At 42.1% G+C, this 21,689-nt stretch overlaps 1 protein-coding gene across 1 annotated transcript in view; it reads right to left on the bottom strand.

Annotated features, from left to right (window-relative positions):
* Positions 1–21,689, bottom strand: part of utrn (utrophin) — a 664,298-nt gene that overhangs the window by 243,797 nt on the left and 398,812 nt on the right. Inside the window, exon 55 of the mRNA XM_067989572.1 lies at positions 949–1,121. Coding sequence (XP_067845673.1) covers positions 949–1,121 — 173 coding nt within the window. The remainder of the gene's footprint in view (positions 1–948; positions 1,122–21,689) is intronic.

The raw sequence follows: 21,689 nt of genomic DNA, 5'->3' as shown, positions 1-21,689 counted from the left end.
CCGGGATTCCCAGGCCTTCTGCTACACGCCACATAAAAGGAGGCAAGAAGGCCCAGATCAACAGGTAAGTGCCTTTATTGCACTGCTTGTGGGCCAGGAGGAGCAGGAGTGTTTCCTCCAGGCCCAACAAAGTTACCTGCCGCGATCCCACACACGCGATTGGCCGACCCCCCCCCACCACACACGCGATCGGCCGACCCCCCCCGATTAAACCCCCCCCCATATCTATTACCTCCTGACATCTGCTCCCTGGATGTTCTCCTGTCCGACTGACAGCCAGCCTGTCAATCTGGCTAGCCTGTCGGGCGGGAACCCTACAGAAAAAATATGAAAGACGTCCTTACGTCAAAATAGTAAGGACTTCCAGGTTTCCCGTCAGGAATTTCCACCTCCCACCCCCAGCCTTCTTCCCGGCTCCCTGTTCAAATTTACCTCGTGATCTCGCTCAGCTCTAGCCTACATCCTCTTCACCCTCTCTGTACCCGGTCAACCTTTCTCATCTTTATTTTATCGATCCTACTATAATCAGCACTCCTCAAACTTTCCTTTATTTCTTTTAAGCTTCAAGTATGCTCCCCTATATGCTTTTCCTCCTCCCTAAATCCCCAGTGCATTAAAATCAGGATTCATTGCACATATCAATTTGCCAGTGATATGTCTGTAAAAGGTATGAGTTGTTAGCTACAACTCATTCTACTCTAATTCAGTCTTTCCTAGGGCCTCAAAACTGTGGAATTCCTTTACTTACCCCTATTCCTACATTTTGCCTTCCTCCTAAAAATCTTCAGACTTTTAAAGTTGAAGCTTGCGGTCTCCTAATCACGACTTTCTGATTTATCTTGTCTTGTTTACTATTTTCCACATTGGTGTTCTGCACTATGGACCTAGGCCCTTTGTCTAGATTTCTCAGTGAAAAGCAATTAAAACACCCTGCTCTACTCTACTGACCTAATATTGACAGATTTTGTCTTCAGATCACTCCATCGCTGGTTCATATCATCGAGACGAAGCTGGAGCAAGGCAGCCTCCTCCGAATTTCCCAAAACCTTCACCATCTTCTGTCTGTTGCCATCAATACTCTTAAAGATGTCATTGTGAGCATCAATCTCAGCCTGGATATCCTGAGGAAAGCAAGGTGAATACAGTCAAGATCTAGATTCTCCAGGAATACCTCTTCTTTAGACTTGTTAGTTGCACATTTTATCACCTGAACAATCTGTGTGGTTGAGCATACAATGGAAGCCTTACAAAAGACCTTGAGCCCTAATTTAAGTGTTGCAAAAGATGTTATACTCTTGGCACCATCTATATTTAGATTATACTTTTGACAGAAAACCTGGTTATATTTTACTTAGTGCTGCAATGCCAAATGGAACGCAGTATTAGGATTATGCATTCCTAGATCATGCCAGCACAATAGAGTTAAAGTTCTCTTTACTCTTCCTCACCAGCAACATACTTCCCTTTCCTACATCAGCCAACTTAGTGGCTTATCAAAGACTGCCAGGACAGGGCCAAATTAGGGGCAGCTTTATGTTAAGGGCACACTCAAAACTGCGGTGTGAATGCCAACCTCATTTCACACAAGACTGACGCTCACAACTGATGGGATGAATTTCTCTTCTCTATCACACTGGGCTGGACTTCAACCCAGGTCCGAGGTGAAAGGACAAGCATAACCAGTACCTGAAGGGAGAGATTTTTGTTTTGAAGGAGTCTGTAAAGAAATAAACAAAATCAAGTCTTTTCACAGCTGATCGATCAACTGTACTTCGAGCCAGAGATGGGAAATTTTGAAATGCTAAAAGAAAATTTATCCTGTTGGAAGAAGGGGTGGACTTTAGCAAAATCCACTGAGTAGGGACAGACTGCAGCCTGTAAAAGTGGCTTATCGTTAAAGTGTTTCATGTGTTTTTGACAGAAATAAGAACATAAGAAATAGGAGCAGGAGTAGGCCAATCGTCCCCTCGAGCCTGCTCCGCCATTCAATAAGATCATGGCTGATCTGATCCTAACCTCAAATCTAAAGAACACAAGAAGTAGGAGCAGGACCAGGCCACTCAGCCCCTGGGCCTGCTCCGCCACCCACAGGGCCTTGACCGATCCGAACTCAGCTTCATGTCCAATTTCCTGCCCGCTCCCCGTAACCCCTAATTCCCTTTACTTCTAGGAAACTGTCTATTTCTGTTTTAAATTTATTTAATGATGTAACTTCCACAGCTTCCTGGGGCAGCAAATTCCACAGACCTACCACCCCCTGAGTGAAGAAGTTTCTCCTCATCTCAGTTTTGAAAGAGCAGCCCCTTAGTCCAAGATTATGCCCCCTAGTTCTAGTTTCACCCATCCTTGGGAAAATCCTTACCGCATCCACCTGATCAAGCCCCTTCACAATCTTATATGTTTAAAATATTCAAAACCTGCAAATCTTAGAATTGTTACAGCACAGAAAGTGGTCATTCGGTCCATCAAGCCCGTACCGGCTCTTTGTAAGAGCAATCCAATTAGTCCCATTGCCCCGCTCTTTACCCGTAGCCCTGCAAATTTTTTCCCTTCAAGTATTTATCCAATTCCTTTTTGAAAGCCACGATTGAATCTGCTTCCACCACCCTGTGAGGCAGCGCATTCCAGATCATAACAATTCGCTGTGTAAAAAAGATTTTCCTCATGTCGCCCTTTGTTCTTTTCCAATCACTGTAAATCTGTGTCCTCTGGCTCTCGACCCTTCCATCAATGGGAACAGTTTCTCTATTTACTTTATTTGCCACCTGCATTTGACTTCACTACTGACCAAGACAGAGAGGGGGGATGGGATGGGAGAAGGGCTCCATCACACAGGCTGCTGGGAGCAACGTGCGCCGTGCCCGCACAGTCGCTGTTTGCTGTGAGGGAGGGCACACGGGGCCGAGGCTCGGGTTTTGGGAGATCGCCAGCGGTGAGACGACCGTCGGTGAAGAGTAGGATCTGCGCACTTGAAAAAAAATCTAATCAAGTAACCGTGTACCTCCTGAGCTCTGTGACTCATTCCAGCATTTCTGAAATAATCTATTAGCTCAAAGTACGCAGCTGAATAAATTCTAACTTACTTTGAACTGCATGGATCACTTTCAAGTATCAGTGTACCTCAGAGGATTTGCCTACACTTTCAGGGAATAAGAAGGGATTACAAATTGTACACAGGGTTATCAAAGCAGTAAAGAAATTCTGGACATTTTGATTCACTGCCTTGGATAGATCTATGAAGTACTTTTACGCAGCACTGAAGACTGGACAATACTCAAATCAAATGAAATGAGAAATTCATATCTGAAGTGCACCCGACACATACATATAGAAATATCTGTACCCTTTTTCCCAGAGGCTTAATAGACCACTTGATATGCAAAAATAGTGGAAGTAATAAATTGTAGTCAGTTTTTAACCAAGTTATCTTAACAACCTATGTACTGTTCTGAGAATGTTAACCTGCCCTTTCTCTTTATGAATGTCCAAAGGTCTGACTGTATATTTCCAGCCCTTTGTTTTTATTTTGGATTTCCAGCATTTACCCATATATTATCCTTCAGGTTCCTTTATACAAATTTTAAATAACTGAAGTAAACAAAACCACACTGCTTGATAATTAGAAAAAAAAGTTTACATCTTGTAGTAAAAGATTTGTGACCACAGAACACAAAATACTTCATTACTGAGCCAGTTCTTTCAAAGACATTGTGTACTGTACAATTCTCTCGATAATTTATTTATTTATTTTTAAAAATTTGTTCATGGGATGTGGGCGTCGCTGGCGAGGCCGGCATTTATTGCCCATCCCTAACTGCCCTTGAGAAGGTGGTGGTGAGCCGCCTTCTTGAACCGCTGCAGTCTGTGTGGTGAAGGTTCACCCACAGTGCTGTTAGGAAGGGAGTTCCAGGATTTTGACCCAGCAACGATGAAGGAACGGCGATATATTTCCAAGTCGGGATGGTGTGTGACTTGGAGGGGAAAGTGCAGGTGATGTTGTTCCCATGTGCCTGCTGCTCTTGTCCTTCTAGGCGGTAGAGGTCGCGGGTTTGGGAGGTGCTGTCGAAGAAGCCTTGGCGACCTACCTTTCACAAATCCATGCTGGCTCTCTCTGATTAACTGAAAATTCTCGAGGTGTTCAGTCACCCTATCCTTAATTATAGACTCCAGCATTTTCCCCACAACAGATGTTAGGCTAACTGGTCTATAATTCCCTGGTTTCCCCCTCTCTCCTTTCTTAAAAAGCAGAGTGACATGTGCAATTTTCCAATCCAGAGGGACAGTTCCTGAATCTAGAGAACTTTGAAAGATTATAGTTAGGGCATCTGCAATCTGCTCACCTACTTCCTTTAAAACCCTGGGATGGAAACCATCTGGTCCTGGGGATTTGTCACTCTTTAGTGCTATTATTTTCTTCATTACTTTTGCTTTACTTATGTTAATTTTATCAAGTCCCTGTCCCCGATTCAATATTAGTTTTCTTGGGATTTCTGGCATGCTATCCTCTTTTTCTACTGTAAATACTGACGCAAAGTAATTGTTCAACATGTCCGCCATTTCCCCATTGTCAATGACAATATCCCCACTTTCAGTTTTTAAGGGGCCAACACTGCTCCTGACCACCCTCTTTTTCCTAATGTAACTATAAAAGTTCTTCGTATTGGTTTTGATATCTCTTGCGAGTTTCTTTTCATAGCTCTTACTATCTGCTTTGTGACCCTTTGCTGATCTTTGTATCTTTCCCATTTGCTAGGATCTGTGCCATTTTTTGCCTTTTTGTATGCCCTTACCTCTTTAGTTGTCCATGGCTGTTTTTTTTGGCAAGTAGAGTTCTTGCCCCTCAGGGGTATAAACCGATTCAGTATCACGTTAAATGTTTCTTTAAACATTCCCCACTGATCGTCAGTCGTTTTACCCATTAACAGATTTGCCCAGTTTACTGTGGATCTACTTTGCCATCTACCATCCTGGTAGTTGCATGAAACAATGATAATAGAGTTGTTGACTAATCATAGCAATCAATCTCTATCAATTAGTCTACAACAGACCCTGACATGAGGCGGAGAAAACCACAATGCTGGAGAGCTAGGGTGACCATAGATCCAAAGTCACCCGTTCCTCCCAAGCATGTTACACTCACGTCATGTCTCAAATTATTCATATATTGTCTCCTAAAATGTTGTTTTCTGAAAGAAATCTTTCTAATTTGCATTTGAATGGATCAATACTAACTGCTTCCACCGTCTCCCTATGGAGCCTGTTCCATAGATTGACCACTCACTCGCTCACTGAAATAATGTTTCCACAAATTAGGTTTGAAATCACCCCCTTCAAACGCAGGCCGTGTCCAAGGTTCCTTCTAATTTTTTATGGCCATGTACGGAACAAATTTGGGTTTGTGCACTGATATAAAGGCTGTGTGCATCACCGTAAAAAAAAATCACAACTTTAAATAGAACATCTTTTTAGAAAATATTATTCAGGGTAAATAGCAAACAGAAAAAATGTACAAAGTAATGGATAATTGTAACAATTTAATGTTATATTGGCTGATAAATTTATATCATTTATGAAATGGGTTTCTTAAGTTGCACTAGGATTGAGCAGACCAGCCTTGTTATATTTTATTAAAAATGATCTGATGGGAACAATTCCAATCAGCTTTTTGTTGAATCAGCTTAATGACTCTGATTCAAACAGAAATAAATCGTGTGCAATCAGAATTTTTAAATTGAGTCAGAAATACAAAACTGCTGTCAAGTCAGTGAGTGTGAATTTGGGGATAATGAACAGTTTAATTAAAGCTCTTCCCTCCCCCCTCCATTGAATCCTCAGCAGGGTTGAAAGATTATTGCATTCCAACTGTACATCTTGCAGGTCTCATTAGTTCTGGCTGCTTCTATGTATGGGCGCCTGGTCCCTGATCGGTTGGGCGGAGGTGCCTGGTCCCTGATCGGTTGGGCGGAGGTGCCTGGTCCCTGATCGGTTGGGCGGAGGTGCCTGGTCCCTGATCGGTTGGGCGGAGGCGCCTGGTCCCTGATTGGCCACTGACAAACGCATCGGTTTCGATTTTACTTCCTGGTCTGGGTTCCACGCAGCCAATCAGCTGCTCACTGACTGCATTTCCTAGCAAAGCAGTAAACAATGTGGCGGCTGGGGCTGGAGCCGTGGGATCGGACACTCGGACCTCCGGACACACCCTAGCCCAAGAGGCAGAGCAGCCTGCCTGGGGCTGGAGTACTGAAGACCAGTGAGAACAAGTCCAATTTACATAATTGCTCCTCATAATCCAGTGATTTATAAAGTGGCAGGATTACCTCACCATTTCAGCTCAATATTGACTTTTGAATACATCCCAACATCTGATTTGCTTCGCTCACTGCCACCGAGCATCCCCTTTCATTTAAGAGCTGAGGCACTAGAGGTGCACTATTTGTTAGGGCAGAGGCTATCTTTCATATTTATAAATCTTGTTCTATGAATGAGGGAGAACTTGGGGACAGGGGAGAAGATTGAAATTACCACCCCCGTCCCAATTTTCAGGACCAATATGCAAATATGCATTTAGTGAGTTACTCACCTGTCGGGGGCTACTTTCCTAAATTGAAGTATATTTCACAGATTTTCAAATATTTCATTTGTTGTAACAAAGTACAGGGTACTCCTGATAATTCAAAGTTGTTTTTTGTGCTTGAATTATCCAATAATTGAAATAAACAATGTAAATAACACCACAAAGTAGAAATTTAGTGCTTAAAAAAAATCTTAATTATCACATATTTGACTTAAGCAACTTTGATTAAAGAATGTGTGGTCTTGCTGGTGATTATTGCACTGTGAAATATGAGAGATTTTAGTGGAGTTTAGTTTCTTAAGGTAAAGGCTTTTAAGTGGCCTAACATCTATTTTCTGTTAGTTTGTTGTAGTTTTCTTACCCGATGTGCAAAAGGGACAACTTGGCAATTGTGGATTTTACTAAGAGCTGTGCTGGTGTGAGTACGTACCGTAACAGTTGAAGTACCAAACAAATAATGTATAAAGGGCAGTCGACATAGTGGGAGTTGGCAATATTGAACTTGCACACATTGAATAAGCCTATAATGTTCTAATTGCTGCACTTGCCTGATCAGACATTTACAGTTCCTTTAAATTAAAGGATTCCATTGTGTAGAGAATATTAGGTACAAATGATTTCATCGGGTAACTGGAGATGGGCAATAAATGCCGACCTTGCTAGTGTCACAACATCCTGAGAACAAATAAAAATAAATTTCTACTCAGCAGCCAGATGTTGGATAAATAAAAATGATGTAGAGTACCATGACATACGGCCAAAAAATCTCAGCAAAGTCTCTCTAATAAAGCAGCGACAGTCCGGAGAGGTTTATTAAGAGCACTCATCTATGGAGGGAAATGCTGCTGGAGGACTGGACAAAAAAGTTTAATACAATAAATCATCAAAATAAATGCCATGGTCTCCTGAGCCTCTCACACGCTGGAATCTAGCGGATTAGTTTTTATGCACTATCCAGCAGTACAATGGGACATTTTGAGAGAGAACAATTCAAAGACCTATTAACCATTTGAATAGGCACATCATTTTGTTAATTAAATCATGTTTGGAATTTTTGATCTTTGAGAAACTGAATAATGAAGAATCTAGAATGGGAAAGACTTTATTATTCACGATATTTGGGTACAACCGCCAGCTGTCTTACACAGCATCAGTTCTGAAGTCAGTGACATAAATCCCATAGATGTAAAGCAAAGTTTCTGTTCCCACCCAAATTTAGCAAGGTTTAAGAATGGTAATTTAATCCATACAAGACTAACTCAACAGCAACACTCCAGAGTAAAGCTTCAGTGTACAGATAAAAAAAGAAGCCATGAATACAGGAAATCTGAAATAAATACAGGAAATAATGGAAATTCTCAGCAGGTCAAGCAGCATGCAAAAGAAAAAGATAGGTTAATGTTTTATATATGACACCCCTTCATCGGTAGTTGACATTTCTCTCTCTCTCAGCATACCTCTCTCGATCTGCAGTACTTTTCCAGCTTTCCTGTTTTTATTTCTTTCAATTGCTGACTGAGAGAAATCTACTTTATTCTTGAAGTGGTTTTAACAATTACAATTTACAAGAAGTAGATTTCACTCAGTCAGCAATATATATTTCAGTAATATAAAACAATCATATAAAAGTGCTCCATTTAATCATGTGATATAAGTTTTCTTCCTTGTGTTGCAGAGCCAGTTTATCCCAGAAACAAGTCAACAACAACAATTTGCATTTATATAGCGCATTTAATGTGTACAACGTCCCAAGGCATTTCACAGGAGCAATCATCAAACAAAATTTGACACCGAGCCACATAAGGAGATATCAGGACACTTGGTTAAAGAGATAGGTTTTAAGGAGCATCTTAAAGGCGGAGAGAGGGGTAGAGGCAGAGGGGTAGAGGCAGAGGCAGAGAGTTCCAGAGCTTAGGGCCTAGGCGGCTAAAGGCACGGATAGCAATGGTGGAGTGATTAAAATCGGGGATGTGCAAGAGACCAGAATTGGAGGAGTGCAGAGACCTCAGAGGGTTGTAGGTTACAGTTAGGGAGGGGCGGTGCCATGGAGGGATTTGAAAACAAGGATGATAATTTTAATATCGAGACATTACTGGACCGGGAGCCAATGTAGGTCAGCGAGCACAGGGGCGATGGGTGAGAGTTTTCAATGAGCTCAAGTTTATAGAGGGTGCAAGATGATGGGAGGCCGGCCAGAAGAGCATTGGAAAGGTCGGGTCTAGATGTAAAAAGCATGGATGAGGGTTTCAGCAGCAGATGAGCTAAGGCAGGGGCGGAGACGGGCGATGTTATGAAGGTGGAAATAGACGGTCTTGGCGAAGGAGAGGATATGAGGTTGGAAACTCAACTCAGGATCAAATAGGACACCAATATTGCGAACAGTCTGGTTCAGCCTCAGATAGTGGCCAGGGAGGGGGATGGAATCGGTGGCTAGGGAACGGAGATTGTTGCGGGGACCGAAGACAATGGCTTCGGTCTTCCCAATATTTAGATGGAGAAAATATATGCTCATCCAGTACTGGATGTCGGACAAGCAGCATGACAATTCAGAGACAGTGGAGGGGTCGAGGGAGGTGGTGGTGAGAGAGAGCTGCGTGTCATCAGCGTATGACCAAACAAGGAAATAAAATGGAGAGGAATGATAAGGGAAATCAAAGGTGCATGGGAGAGAAAGAAAAGGCATATAAAACTCTGAAAGGTACAGGAAAAGACCGGCACAGGCAGAACTATAAAATCATGCAGATGCAAAGAAGGAACATTAGATGCACATGGCGGAAAATATAAAACTCAATAATAAAGCTTTCTTAATAAAATATATATCAGAAGCAAAAAAAGGGCACAGAAGGAAGTTGGACTATTTACCAGTGGTGCTGGGAAAGAGGTGTAAGAGGACAGGAAAGAGGTAGAATTATTAAATCATTATTTTAAGATGTTTTTACAATTGTAGATGTCCGAGTTGAGAGCAGAGTATAAGGGAGACAACAGGATAGAAACCCTTAGGGGGAAAGATTCGATAGGGGCCGTTTTTGGACATGGGTAGCGCGATGCGCTAGTACCCCGCATCCAATGGTCCCTACGCGGGCAGGACGCATTCCTGCAATCAGCGTTCCTTTCCAGGCCTTGCACGTGGAATCAATGCAATTCACATTTTCCACCACCAGTAGGAGCTCAATCTCTTAAAGGGAGGATGCTTCTTAGAAATCTCTTAAAAGGTAGCCGGTACCTGTTATTTGCTGAAAATAACAGTCTACTGTCTGCATGGAGTCTGAACGGAGATCAGACATCGCACACGTAAAACACAAATGCAGGTCCCATCCCTATGTTTACACACTGATGAGTTATGTTAAAACAGTGAATAAAGGTTGCGCGCTATTAAATCCCACATCCTCCAATCTGCACACCAGACCTCACCAATGTCAATCTGAGTTGATACCAGGCCTGCAAGAGTGCGTGCACCAAAGTTCTCTGCTGATGCACTACAGACCTTGGTGCAAGAGGTGGGCAGAAGCAGGGACATCCTATATCCGCAGGGGGAGGAGTGGCGGGGGGGGGGGGGGGTGCAAGAGGCTCTCCACACATATACTGAAAAGGCAGTGGGAGGCAGCGGGGGACGAAGTCAATGCCAGGCGCACAGCACCATGAACATGGATGCAGGGCAGGAAGAAGTTCAATGCTTTGACATGAGTGGTCAAGGTGAACGAGGTCAACTGTCAAGTGGCATCTCCTACCAACTGCACCATGCACTACACCCCCATCCCCACATACCAATAAACTCTTTCCATCAGTACTCAACTCTTCCAATCAGATGCTTCCTCCCACCCTTACACATTACCACTGTTTCAAGCCGCCCACCCACAACTCACACTGGCAGCTATTCAACCATGACAGGCACATCACCCAGACACACATCCCGCTTTCTTGTAGGAGAAGGTGGCGCATATTAAGAGGCAGCAAGTGGCAGTGGCATTTAGCCCCTCGAGCCTGTTCCGCCATTCAATGAGATCATGATGGACCTGTGACCGAGCTCCACATACCCGCTTTAGCCCCATATCCCATAATACCCTTGGTTCACAGAAATCTATCAATCTCAAGATTTAACATTCACAATTGAGCTAGCATCAACTGCCGTCTGCAGAAGAGTGTTCCAAACATCACTCACCCTTTGCGTATAGAAGCATTTCCTAACTTCACTCCTGCACATCCTGGCTCTAAATGTTAGGCTATGTCCCCGCGTCCCAGTATTGAAGTCTAGGAGACCTCCAAAAACAGTTACAAATGTCTTGGCAGCCAAAATCAATAATCTAGCCACTAACCTGTAAATCCTGCATGGTCCCTTTAAATAGCGCTGGTGGGGGGGCCTCCAGGTACTCTAAAACACGTTCAGATAGTCGGGGTTAAAACTGTGTGTTGAGTTGAGCGTTAAGTCCCAAAATGGTGTCTATCACTTTAAATCTGTGTTGCACACGGATTGAAGCCATTTTCTCCCAACTTTACATGATTCCAGCCTTCGTTATCTGCACCTGCGCTAACTCCGAGACCAAGATGGAATCTGGCGCTTGTCACGCAGGAAAGGTGCATGCGCATCCAAGACACCAACTTGGATGTCGGAGAGGCCGTGTAGCACCAAAACAACGGGGGCTACATGGCCCAATTTAGCACCCTTAGTATCATAAGGGACGGCATCGCAGAAAGGGTTAGAAAACTGAAGGTAAATAAGGCTCTTGGCTCTAATAATTTCAAAGGGTGCTGGTTGAATTGGCTGAGAAGATTGCAGATCTCTTTCAAAGCTCATTGGAATTAGAAAACATCCCAATAGATTGGAAAGTAGCAAATGTAAGCCTCATCTTTAAAAAACGCCAAGGGATGAACACTTAAAGGTCTGTAAGCCTTACTTTGACTGTGGGGACAGTGTTTGAAACTTCGATGGGGGAAATGCATAAGGGATCTTCTGGAAGGACATGGTTTGATTAAAGTACGCCAGCATGGGTTCAGGAGTTCATGCCTGACCAACTTACTGGAGTTCTTTCAGGAGGTTACAGATCTGGTGGATAAGGGCGAGACGGTGGATGTTATCTTCCTGGACTTTAGGAAGACATCTGACACTGTCCCACATAACAACTGATTCACAAGGTGCATGCCTATGGGACAGATGGCAAAGAATTAGGCTAGAATGCAACATGGCTGAAAGGGAGACAGCAAAGTGTGATGGATCCTTGGGGAGGTGTCAGAATGGAAACTGGTTGCCAGTGGAATCCCAGTGTCTCCCTTTGGGGCCACTATTTTTTCATAATTTTTAAAAATAACTTAAAAGGTGTCTAAGCTTATGGATGACACTAAATTGGGTGCAGTGGCCAATACTGTTAACCAATATGCAATAATCTAAAAGGATTTGAACAGGCGAGGTGAATGGTCAAAGGGTAGTAGATGTAGTTCAACATGGATACAGGCAAAGTAATGAGATTGGGTAGAAGAAGCAACAATATGGATGACAATGGGTTTGAGGTAACAGAGCAGAAGATAGATCTGGGGGTTTTGTTGGATAGGTCATTAAAAACACTGGTTCAGTATTTGCAGGTGGTGAAGAACGCAAGTAAAATGTTGAGATGTATAGCTAAGGATGTAACATATACGTCTTAACGATGTGATGTTGAAGTGGTATCTGGCCTTAGTGAGGCTGTATCATAGAATCATGTAGCACAGAAGGAAGCCATTCAGCCCATCGTGCCTGTGCCGGCTCTCTGAAAGAGCTATCCAATTTGTCCCACTCCTCTGCTCTCTCCCCATAGCCCTGCAATTTTTTTCTTTTTAAGTAGAGGTCCAACTCTTTTTTGAAAGTTACTACTGAATCTGCTTCCATGCCTTTTCAGGCAGTGCATTCCAGGTCATAACAACTCGCTGCGTAAAAAAATTCTCCGAATTCCACTCCTAGATTTTTTGCCAATTACTTTAAATCTGTGTCCTCTGGTTACCGACACTTCTGCCACTGGAAACAGTTTCTCCTTATTTATTCTATCAAAACCCTTTATGATTTTGAACACCTCTATTAAATCTCACCGTAACCCTCTAGTCTCTCCACATAACTGAAGTCCCTCATCCCTGGTACCATTCTAGTAAATGTCCTCTGCACCCTCTCCAAGGCGTTGACATTCTTTCTAAAGTGTGGTGACCAAAATTGGACACGATATTCTAGCTGAGGTCCAACCAGTGATTTATAAAGATTTAGCATAACTTCCTTGCTTTTGTACTCTATGTCTCCATTTTTAACAGCTTTATCAACTTCTTCTGCCACAAAAGGGAACTGGATAAGTACTTGAAAGGAAAAAAATTGTAGGGCTACAGGGATAGGGTGAGAGAGTGGGACTAGCTGGATTGCTCTTGCATAGAGCCTGCATGGACTCGATGGGCCGAATAGCCTCCTTCCATGCTGTAATCTTTCTCTGATTCTATTCATAGATTTGTGTATGAGTGTCCCCAGATCTCTCTGTTCCTGCATCCTCTTTAAAATTGTACCATTTAGTTTATATTGCCTCTCCTCATTTTTCCTTCCAAAATGCATCACTTCACAGCATTAAATTTCATCTGCTATGCATCTGCCCATTTCATCCATCTGCCCAATGCCCTCCTGAAGTCTGTCACTATCCTCCTCACCTTTCCCAGCTTCGTGTCATCTGCAAACTTTGAAGTTATGCCCAACTATACCCAAGTCCAGGTCATGAATATATATCAAGAACAGCGATGGTTCCAACACCAACCCCCTGGGGACACATCTGGATTATTGAATTCAGTTTTGGTCTGTTTTACAGGAAAGATGTAGAATAATGGAGGGAACCCCAAGGAGGAAATCAAAGCTGATTTTTGCAGTTAGAGGACTGAGTTAGGTGGAAAGATTGCCCACTATGGGGCTTTACTCTCTGGGAAAATGAGGGGATGAGGGGTACTTGATGGAGGTATTTAAGACTGTCACAGGTATAGAAGATTTGGATTCAGGGAAGTTCTTCTGTCAGGCATTTTAAACATTTTAACACATTTTAAACTTAATGGTATCAAAAATAGGAAATTTAGCTAATTTAAAAAAAAATAAGAGTGATAGAATTGTTAAACAGATCACCAGTCGGAATATTGGAATAGAAAACTATGGCAGGGATTAAAATTGGACTGGATGAATTCCCATGAGGTAAAGGCAGTACAGGGCTATTTGTTGCAGAATCAGAATGAGGAAACTGATGGGAGGTTTGAAACATAGAAAATAGGAGCAGGAGTAGGCCATTCGGCCCTTCGAGCCTGCTCCGCCGTTCAATATGATCATGGCTGATCCTCTACTTCAATACCATATTCCCGCTCTCTCCCCATTACCCTTGATGCCTTTTGTGTCTAGAAATCTATCTAGCTCCTTCTTAAATATATTCAGTGACTTGGCCTCCACAGCCTTCTATGGTAGAGAATTCCACAGGTTCACCACCCTGAGTGAAGAAATTTCTCCTCATCTCAGTCCTAAATGTCCGACCCCGTATCCTGAGACTGTGACTCCTCGTCTGGAACCCCCCCAGCCAGGGGAAACATCTTCCCTGCATCCAGTCTGTCTAGCCCTGTCAGAATTTTATACGTTTCAATGAGATCACCTCTCATTCTTCTAAACTCTAGTGAATACAGGCCGAGTCAACCCAATCTCTCCTCATACGACAGTCCTTCCATCCCAGGAATCAGTCTGGTGAACCTTCGCTGCACTCCCTCTATGGCAAGTATATCCTTTCTTAGGTAAGGAGACCAAAACTACACACAATACTCCAGGTGTGGTCTCACCAAGGACCTGTATAACTGCAGTAAGACATCCTTGTTCCTGTACTCCAATCCTCTTGCAATGAAGGCCAATGAACTTGCCTTCCGAACTGCTTGCTGCACCTGCATGTTTGCTTTCAGTGGCTGGTGTACAAGGGCACCCAGGTCCCTTTGTACATCAACATTTCCCTATCTATCACCATTTAAATAATACTCTGCCTTTCTGTTTTTACAACCAAAGTGGATAATTTCACATTTACCCACATTATACTGCATCCGCCATGTATTTGCCCACTCACTCAACTTGTCTAAATTGCCTTCAAGCCTCTTTGCATCCTCCTCACAACTCACAGTCCCACCTAGTTTTGTGTCGGCAGCAAACTTGGAAATATTACATTTGGTTCCCTCATTCAAATCATTGATATATATTGTGAATAGCTGGGCCCAAGCACTGATCCCTGCGGTATCCCACTAGTCGCCGCCTGCAACCCCGATAAAGACCCATTTATTCCTACTCTCTGTTTCCTGTCTGTTAACCAATTTTCAATCCATGCCAGTATATTACCACCAATCCCATGTGCTTTAATTTTGCACACTAACCTCTTACGTGGGACTTTATCAAAGGCCTTCTGAAAATCCAAATACACCACATCCACTGGTTCGCCTTTATCTATTCCACCAGTTACATCCTCAAAAAACTGCAGTAGGTTTGTCAAACATGATTTCCCTTTCATAAATCTATGCTGACTTTGTCTAATCCCGTTGATATTTTCTAAGTGTCCTGTTATCACATCCTTTATAATAGACTCTAGCATTTTCCCTACTACTGATGTTAGGCTAACCGGTCTGTAGTTCCCTGTTTTCTCTCTCCCTCCTTTTTTAAATAGTGGGGTTACATTTGCCACCCTCCAATCTGCAGGAATTGTTCCATAATCTATAGAATTTTGGAAGATGACAACTAATGCATCCACTATTTCCATGGCTACCTCTTTTAGTACTCTGGGATGCAGATTGTCAGGCCTTGGGGATTTATCGGCTTTCAGTCCCATTAATTTCTCCAGCACTATTTTTTTTACTAATACTAATTTCCTTTAATTCCTCCTTCTCACTAGCTCTTTGGTTCCCTAGCATTTCTGGGAAGTTGCTTGTGTCCTCTTCCGTGAAGGCAGAACCAAAGTATTTGTTTAATTGCTCTGCCATTTCCTTGTTCTCCATTATAAATTCTCCCGTTTCTGACGGTAAAGGACCTACATTTGTCTTCACTAATCTTTTTCTTTTCACATACTTGTAGCAGCTTTTACAGTCCACTTTTATGTTCCTTGCAAGTTTACTCTCATACTCTATTTTTCCCCTCTTAATCAATCTCTTGGTCCTTTTCTGCTGAATTCTAAACTGCTCCCAATCCTCAGGCTTGCTACTTTTTCTGTCAACTTTATATGCCTCCTCTTTGGATCTAATACTACCCTTAATTTCTTTTGTTAGCCATGGCTGGGCCACATTTCCTTTTGTGTTTTTGCGCCAGAAAGGAATGTATAATTGTTGCAATTCAAGCATTCGTTCCTTAAATGTTAGCCATTGCCTATCCACCGTCATGCCTTTTAATGAAGCTTCCCAATCTATCATGGCCAACTCACTCCTCATACCTTCATGGTTTCCTTTGTTTAGATTTAGGATCCTAGTTTCGGATTGGACTACTTCACTTTCCATCTTAATGAAGAATTCTATGATATTATGGTCACTCTTCCCTAAAGGACCCCCCAAACAAGATTAAGAATTAACCCCTTCTCATTGCACAATACCCAATCTAGGATAGCCTGTTCCCTGGTTGGCTCCTCAACATATTGGTCTAAAAAACCATCTCGTACACACTCCAGGAATTCATCCTCCACAGTATTATTGCTAATTTGGTTTGGCCAGTCTATATGTAGATTAAAGTCACCCATGATTACTGTAGTACCCTTGTTACATGCATCTCTAATTTCCTGTTTGATACCGTCCCCTACATTACCACTACTGTTTGGAGGCCTATAGACAACTCCCACCAGTGTTTTCTGCCCTTTGGTGCTTCTTAACTCCACCCAGACTGATTCTACATCTTGATTTTCTGAGCCAATATCCTTTCTCACTATTGCTCTGATTTCATCCTTTACTAACAACGCCACCCCACTTCCTTTTCCTTTTTGCCTGTCCTTCCTAAATACTGAATACCCTTGGATATTCAGCTCCCAGCCTTGGTCACCCTGCAGCCATGTCTCTATAATCGCAATTATATCATATCCGTTTACATCTATTTGCGCTGTTAATTCGTCTACCTTATTACGAATGCTTCGTGCATTCAGATACAGTGCCTTTAGATTTGTCTTATTAACATTTTTAGACATCTTAATATTTTTTGTACTATGGCCCTATTTGTCTCATTACCATTCTTTCTTACCTGGACCCTATTTGTTGTCTTTTGTTTGTACGCTCTGTCCCTTCCCGACACAATCTGGTCATTCTTATCCCAATCACTTTCTTGCACTGCTTCTTTGTCTTTTCTCTTCACTGAGACCCCTCCCCCCCCCTCTTATTTAGTTTAAAGCCCTATCTACCTCCCTAGTTATTCGCTTCGCTAGAACTCTGGTCCCAGCACGGTTCAGGTGTAGTCCGTCCCAACGGAACAGCTCTCTCTTTCCCCAGTTCTGGTGCCAGTGCCCCACTAATCGAAACCCACTTCTCCCACACCAATCTTTGAGCCACACATTCATCTCTCTGATCTTATTTACCGTATGCCAATTTGCTCGTGGCTCAGGTAATAATCCAGAGATTATTACATTTGTGGTTCTGCTTTTTAGGGTAGGAAAGGGTAGGCCAGATAAAGCAATGGTCTTCTCCTGCCAAAAACATTGCTTTGTTTTGAAGCTGCTGCATCAGTATTCAGTATCAATCTTTATATAATTAGCCCTCAGTCCGTTTGCTATTATGCATGCAGTGGATTGGACTCTGACTGGATTATAGTGTTCGGTCATGCTTGCGATCTACTACTTTGCTCTGCGTGTATCCTGCATCAGGTTTGTCACGATTAGGGTACGCTGTGTTTGCACTGTATGGAACCTAACATAACTGCAACACAAGCTGCTTTAGACAACATTGCTGAAGTCTGCAGACATTTTCTCAACATACCAAATAATTAAAACTCTTCCTTAGCGCAGCCTACATCTTGTACATTAGGAAAACAAGCCTTGGATGAGCACTCTGGTTCTATCAGCTGATGGTCATGATGTGTAATAGTTTACTTTTGCCCGGTGTTCGTGCATCCATTTATCAGTCATGTATACAAGCAACATACTTGGTTCTTGCATCCAGATACAATCCCACTTCAACATCATTCTACCTTAGAATACTGATTATACTAAAGGTTTAATTCAGCACCCATCTGTTCGCCCTTGAAACTGCAATAAAAGCCATCAAATAAACCCTTTAACAATACCTATTTTTAACTAGATAATGAGATATTATTCAGGTAATTCCTTAATTGTTGCCATGGAGAGGTAGTATGTTTATATGCCAAGGTCATGTGTTCAGGAAATAAAATCTCAGTTCAATCACCTCCAGGTACTGGTCCAATCACAGGATGCTGCGAGTAAGGTACATCTGTATGCTCACTAACCTATACTCTATGGATTTCTTTTAGTAAATTGACAGGGGAAATTAGACCACAGTAGCAGGTCAGTAAAAGCTCTCAAGAGTAAAATCCAGACACTGTGAACAATTCATACAGTGAATGGTGAGATGCTAATAAGTCCCAGAATATTGACAGAACCCCTATAAATTGTGGCCCCTGCTGTTACCAGCTGGCAATCAACATTTATAACCAGAACAGGTTTCCTCTGTGTTGCTCTTACAGTTCTCCACCCTCTCAGTGGCAAATTCCATCCCTTTTTTTAAACTGTAACACTTATTTAATGACAAATGTAATGAAATATTAAATACTACACAAGTAATCAATTAGTACATTTACGATTAGTGAATAACTCTCCTTCTCTGCCTCCTCCCTCCATTAAAAGTTGTAGAAGTTTGAGGGGTTGAACACAGAGTCTATTTAAGAAAGGCTTGTTCCACAAATTCACTTTCAGGTATTCACTGCAAAATCATTAAAAGCTAAGGGTTTCCTAACTTAAATAATGAACGAACCATGGAGCTCTCCGGGGACATGCTTTCTGTAATGGTGGCAAATATTTTACTTCTGTTTTCATGCGACTCAGACATCCCTGGTAATGAATTAAAACACAAATAAACCACTCCCACAATCTTTTCCATAAATACGTTCTTAATCTTTTCCAACATTAGAACACACTTCGTGGTTCTCTACAAACTTAAACACACTTTGATTTCTTCCCTGTGACACATTCATAAAGTTCCTCTATGTGCTACATTAACACAGTTGTTAACCCACTTAAAACTAAGGGGGTCAACAACTCATTAAAGCAGTGCAGAAAGGGAATTCATGTGATGGAGTTGACCAGTGCGCTAGCAGAAATTAAACTGTCAAGTGTCATTTTAAAAAATTATGAACTAAATATCAGGCCATCACAAGATAAAATCATTTTTTCTTACTATACCTGTTCAATTTTTCTTAGCAACTCCTGCAAGCTGAAGTTCAGGCCAATCATCGTAATGTCTCACCTTGACACAGCCTACATCTTTCTTCAAAAGGTCATCCCATTACTGCTGTTTGTGCTGCAGTTTTACATCTGCAAACTGAATGTTCACCTCCTGCTTTAGCCTATCCTAAATCTTCTCTTACACACTAAATCCATCAGATTGTGGCTTACATATTAGCAGCTTCACACAGTCATCAATTCAAAAGAACTCGTCCAAAGATACCTAGATCCAGGATGCTGAGTAATCTTCTGCAGTTCTTAGCCAGCTTCCATAGTGCTTTCATCCTCTCAGGTAGCTTTCACCCGAAAGTTTAGTCCAAGACTCCACTTCACTGGTCCACCTTTCTCGTGACAGCCCAGATGTTGTTCCTTTAAAGTATTTGCTCATGGGCCCAGTCTTGATCAAACAGTTGTTCTCAACTATTACTTGACAGTTTGCGAGTCAAAAATAATTGACCATTGACCATTGACCCAGTCACATGGGAAATTTTCCAAGGACTTTCTGTGCAAAGGCAACAGCAGTCCTCAAACGGAGTCTATCATAAACTTAAAGCCAGGAGATTACATCGAATGGGACTTCAGTTCAAAGGGTGGGGAGGGCAACACCAAGATATTGGACCAGAGCCACTGATCTGCAACCAACAGCTTGGTTTTCTCAGGGTCCTTAGATTTCTTTTCTTTGCTAGCATGGGGGATGCTGAGGGTTCAAAGAACTGTGACCCATTAGTCCTGCTCAGCTTGTCCTCCCTCTCACTACAGATTACTTCACTGTCTACTCTAGTACAGAAATCTCAGCTTTTATTCAACCACTGCTCTAACAGTCTGCACTAATCTTCTATTTCCAGCTGCTGTTTATTATCTTAATCAGCATCCTGCACCCTCCCCATTCTCTGGAGCCAGATACACTCCCACTTCCTGAGGCCTCATTTTTGGCAGGACTTCAGTCCTGGAGAAATGCGCAAAGGGCCAGACCTGATTTTATAATGAGAAAACACACATGAAAAAAAATCACATTGCAAAACACCCCTGCTGCTGACTTTTAGTCTCAAACCCTCTCTGCTTAAATGAAAAGCGGAGACAATTTTTCAGGTAATCAAAGGTCTTGTTTACTTAATTTTTCAGTCAATATATCAATGATATTCTGTGGCGGGACAGAGTTGAGAAGTTCTCCTTATAATGAGTTATTTATGACGAGCCCACTCTGTTAGCTACTTTTTATGCAATTTTCCCCTTTATTCTTCGATGTACATACATTTATTGGCACTCAGGGTTCATAACTACATTTATGCAGATTGTAGCAGAGGATATATTTCAACCTATAGAATTAAGGTGCAGACACAAAATTAGAGAATTCCATGCTGTGCAAAAGTAGCTCTGGCATTTAAATGAAGTCAGTGAACTTTAACCCTCTGAAGAAATAAAGGTTGAGACCAGTCCAAAGAGAAAGGATTTTAAGGAGGCCCTAAATTTACTGAAATTGTCATCGACTAGCAGCATGTGTTGTGAATTAAGGTTTGATATAATTCCTGTGCAACAGTGAGTAACAGTGAATTGAAATGTTTAATCCTGCTAAGTAGGAGCTGTATGGTACTTCAGTAAATACGTCATAATGCACTTAGGGGCAATTCATAACCATGCTGTAGATGCTATGACTATTACTGACTTTTGCCTCCTCTGTTCTTGTAATTTCCCATCTCTGGTATAATATTCCAGCAAGTCTTCGAGTGTTATTTTTAAAAATTGCTACAAAAGCAACACATTGGCATTCATCAATGGTTCAAATTTCCCTTGGTGAACCTCATAATTGTAACCTCCCTGATACTAGAGCCTTGGGAAACTAGATATTCCTTACTCTGTAAGTAATAAATAGGAGGCAACTTGATCACTTCCTGGCAAAAACAATATGGAGATGACGCAATGCAACGCTGTGTTTGCTTACATCACAAAGGTTTATAACCCAACTGGCGCAGAATGCACACCAGGGAACAGCAAACTCATACAGCTCCAAGAATAGAAAGCCACTCTTTTGGAAAGCATTAACCAAAAATATCCCAATTACTACATATTATGGAAAGTGGCATTTACTTAGAAGGGAGTTCAAGGTTACAGCACAGTCTCAGTATTCATATTGAATTTTAAACTTTCTAAGCTTCAACTCACTTTCATTATTTATGAAAGGTTATTCATCGTAAGCTTCATTTCACCCCCACCCTCTAGGGTGCCAGGCCTCTGACAATGTCAAATGACCACATGAAAAGCGTCTTGCCTCCATTCCTCCGATACACATCCGAGATCGGAATTTGTTCACTCAAATCTGGCCATTGACCACACAGCGTAGCTCTCGAGATTCTCTCAAGCAAGCAGTGGTTAAGCTGACCCTAAAATGTGAATTTCAAGAGCAGCACAGTGCGATAAGAGACAGATTTGTGCGAGTGAGCTCCCATCTCAAACGTGGAATCAGGGGAGGGAGTAAGCGGGAAATCGTGGATGAGCTCCCCACGATTATCCATGTATTGAAGTTAATTTCCTGATTTGGTTTCCTGGCACATTTATAAAATTTACCCTCAAGTTTCTTAGTTGTGAATCTCAGTTCGCTCTTTAGTCTTGCTGCTCTCCTCTCAGCCAACCAATTAAAAAAAAAATTCAGTGCTTGCAAACCAAATACAGTAACTTCGAGAAACCCAATACATGAAAGT

This window comes from Heptranchias perlo, chromosome 8 (genome assembly GCF_035084215.1).
Source record: "Heptranchias perlo isolate sHepPer1 chromosome 8, sHepPer1.hap1, whole genome shotgun sequence".
Classification (NCBI taxonomy): domain Eukaryota; kingdom Metazoa; phylum Chordata; class Chondrichthyes; order Hexanchiformes; family Hexanchidae; genus Heptranchias; species Heptranchias perlo.
This window is presented reverse-complemented; position numbering and strand designations above follow the sequence as displayed.